This window comes from Anopheles aquasalis, chromosome 2 (assembly GCF_943734665.1).
Source record: "Anopheles aquasalis chromosome 2, idAnoAquaMG_Q_19, whole genome shotgun sequence".
In the NCBI taxonomy this organism is placed as follows: domain Eukaryota; kingdom Metazoa; phylum Arthropoda; class Insecta; order Diptera; family Culicidae; genus Anopheles; species Anopheles aquasalis.
The window spans coordinates 63,220,647-63,223,146 of NC_064877.1; the positions used below are offsets into that span (position 1 = coordinate 63,220,647).

A 2,500-nucleotide genomic window follows, 5' to 3' on the forward strand; every position below is an offset into this window, starting at 1 on the left:
ACCACACCGAACGCGGGCAACGCCGAACGATTGGAGGTCATCAATGGGATGTTGGAGTCCACTAGGAACACGGCCAGCCTGGCACAACGCGCATCGCTGGCAATGACGATTGCCGCCGAGGATGACAGTGAGCTGCGTGACTTTTGCCATTCGCCAACGTTGCCCTTACAGAGCGTAAGCGATGCTTCCGTCGAATCAACCAAACCATGGGACCAACCCGAACATCTTTCAAGCGACGAGCATGAGAGTTGTCCTGAGCCCGTCGCCCAAGTGCCCAACGGCACCAGTGAGCAGCACGAAACTGGAAACCAACAGCAGGACGATGATGTAGCAGCAGAGTACCTTAACGGAAGTGGCCTAACGTCAGCGAAAGACGTGCAACCTGTCAGCAATGAGGCCACGGATCAGCACTCGAATAATAGTTCCGATGGAACAAGCGTTGTGGCAGAACCTTCGAGCATCGTTGCAGCGACAGCCTCGGTTAAGAGTTCGCCAGCGGTTACAGTATCGCCCGATGAGTTAGTAACGGTACAGGAAACGGAAATGGTGGCGAACGTAGAAGACACGGCGAGTGCTGCTGTAGATCCAAACGAAAATCTTAGCGAGATTATTAAGAATAGTATTGTTGAAACGGCTGTCTTGCACTGAGATGCGGTTGCAACATATGTTTGTTTAATTGATTCGAGTTCGAACAAATCATTTCATCCCATTTTCGTTGCACTGACAGTGGTCAGCTTTGCCTCCTTCGACTGCGTAGATGCCGCCAGACAGGCATGCGATATTTATGAAAGCTGTCAAGTAGGTCCAAGCGATTTTCCGACGTTTTTGGGGACGTTAATTTTCATAGAGGATACAGTGGATGCGTAATCGCATATCTAACTTCTGGGCTGGCAGATCTGCTGATTAAAAACGGAGGGAAAATATGAAGGATCATTGTAAACTGAATGCTAGGTTATTGATATTAACTTGTACATATTACTGTCGCGTGTTTGAGTGATCTGCCGCTCTAAGAGACCTCTACGGTAACTCTGTCCTATGGAGGAGAGGGATGGGTTGACTGCAGAACCACCGGCACCGCCGCCTCACCCCACTGTAGAAGTTCTGAATTACCGTCGCGATGGAAGCAGAGAAGGGACCTGATCTTGGTGCCCTCCAGTGTAGCCACTGAGACGTTGTACCTTAATGTTTTGTAAACTTGTGGCGACGTCGAATGAAGAATACGCGGAATACGTTCGGAGAGTGAATTCGAAATGAGTTGTAAACTAGTATCATCCATATAAATTATGAATAAAACAAACACACTAGTAAGAAAACCTTTCCATAGCAAAACACCGGCTTTACTTTTGCCTCACTAACAACGTAAAACAGACGCATTCGAAACGATTCTACCAGCCAGTTAGAGCCGTATTAAACTGCTCATAAATACATTTCTATTCGAAACTAAAATGGTGTACAAATGAACCGACCTGAGAACACGGAAGTGACTTGCACTTATGGGCTGCAATATGCGCGCCTCTTCCCGATAGCGCTCTGTCTCTGGGTGCTAGATAGGCGGCACTAGTATGCTGCCAATGGAGAGTTTCCATCGCAGTAGCAAATGTTGTTGCTATAAAGTTGCCATGGCGAACCATGCTACAGAATATTGCAATAACGAGTTTGATAATTCCAGCCCTGTTCTACTTCCGCCCAACTGAACTGCCCCGTAATTGGGTAAAGTTGAAAAAAATAATCCAAAAACCTCCAAACCATCTATAATTACATCACCAATCATCTCGCGATAAGATAATGGCTCTTTCCTCACCGTACGATTTTCAGATGGTCACCGACAATCACCGAGTGCCGGTCACGATCCCACGGTCCTGCTATCGTCGGTATACCGGTTGGGCGACCGTTTGCTAGCGTCACTGGCACGTGTAGCGTCATCTTCATTGCCCATATTGTTCGCCCCGTATCGCGCGGCGTGGCATTGGGGATCGGTTACTGATTAACAAAAAAAGAAAAAGCACAAAAAAACGATACACCGCCACACTTGCGGACAGAATGATATAAAAGTCCCGAACAGGCGCACATTCCACCCGAAGCCAGTTGTTTTAGTGGCACAACGACGTCGAAGACGGACACACAAAGCCAAACGTGGTGGCCAACTGCAGTAGTAGGTTGCACCCTGTTCCGTTTGTACGACCACCATCTTCCACCTGTGCATCCGCAAAGTCGCAATATATTGCGCGCTTTAGTTGCACCGCAGACCGAGCGCAAAATAGTGCCATCCCGAGCCACGTTCTTAGAGAGATAGTACGAGTGTCGAAAGTGTGTCGTCGAGAAAGTCGTCAAATTGATCCGTGGATCGATAGTGTCTCTAAGTGATTGAAAACAGTGGATCCAGCGGAACCATCATGGCACCACTTCGATGGGCAATTGTTAGTGCCGGAACGATATCGCACGATTTTGCGTGCGCCGTATCGACGTTACCGGAAGGGGACCATCAGATAGTGGCCGTCGG

At 48.4% G+C, this 2,500-nt stretch overlaps 2 protein-coding genes across 5 annotated transcripts in view; both read left to right on the top strand.

The window, feature by feature from the left end:
• Positions 1 to 1,331, top strand: part of LOC126570586 (uncharacterized) — a 13,316-nt gene extending 11,985 nt beyond the window's left edge. For all 4 annotated transcript variants that reach the window (XM_050228458.1, XM_050228459.1, XM_050228460.1 and 1 more), the window contains one exon: positions 1 to 1,331. This exon is cut by the window's left edge and continues 1,633 nt beyond it. In XM_050228458.1, coding sequence (XP_050084415.1) covers positions 1 to 648 — 648 coding nt within the window. In that variant the 3' untranslated portion in view covers positions 649 to 1,331.
• Positions 1,332 to 2,090: 759 nt separating this feature from the next.
• Positions 2,091 to 2,500, top strand: part of LOC126570651 (trans-1,2-dihydrobenzene-1,2-diol dehydrogenase-like) — a 3,154-nt gene continuing 2,744 nt past the window's right edge. Inside the window, exon 1 of the mRNA XM_050228583.1 lies at positions 2,091 to 2,500. This exon is cut by the window's right edge and continues 98 nt beyond it. Coding sequence (XP_050084540.1) covers positions 2,394 to 2,500 — 107 coding nt within the window. The 5' untranslated portion in view covers positions 2,091 to 2,393.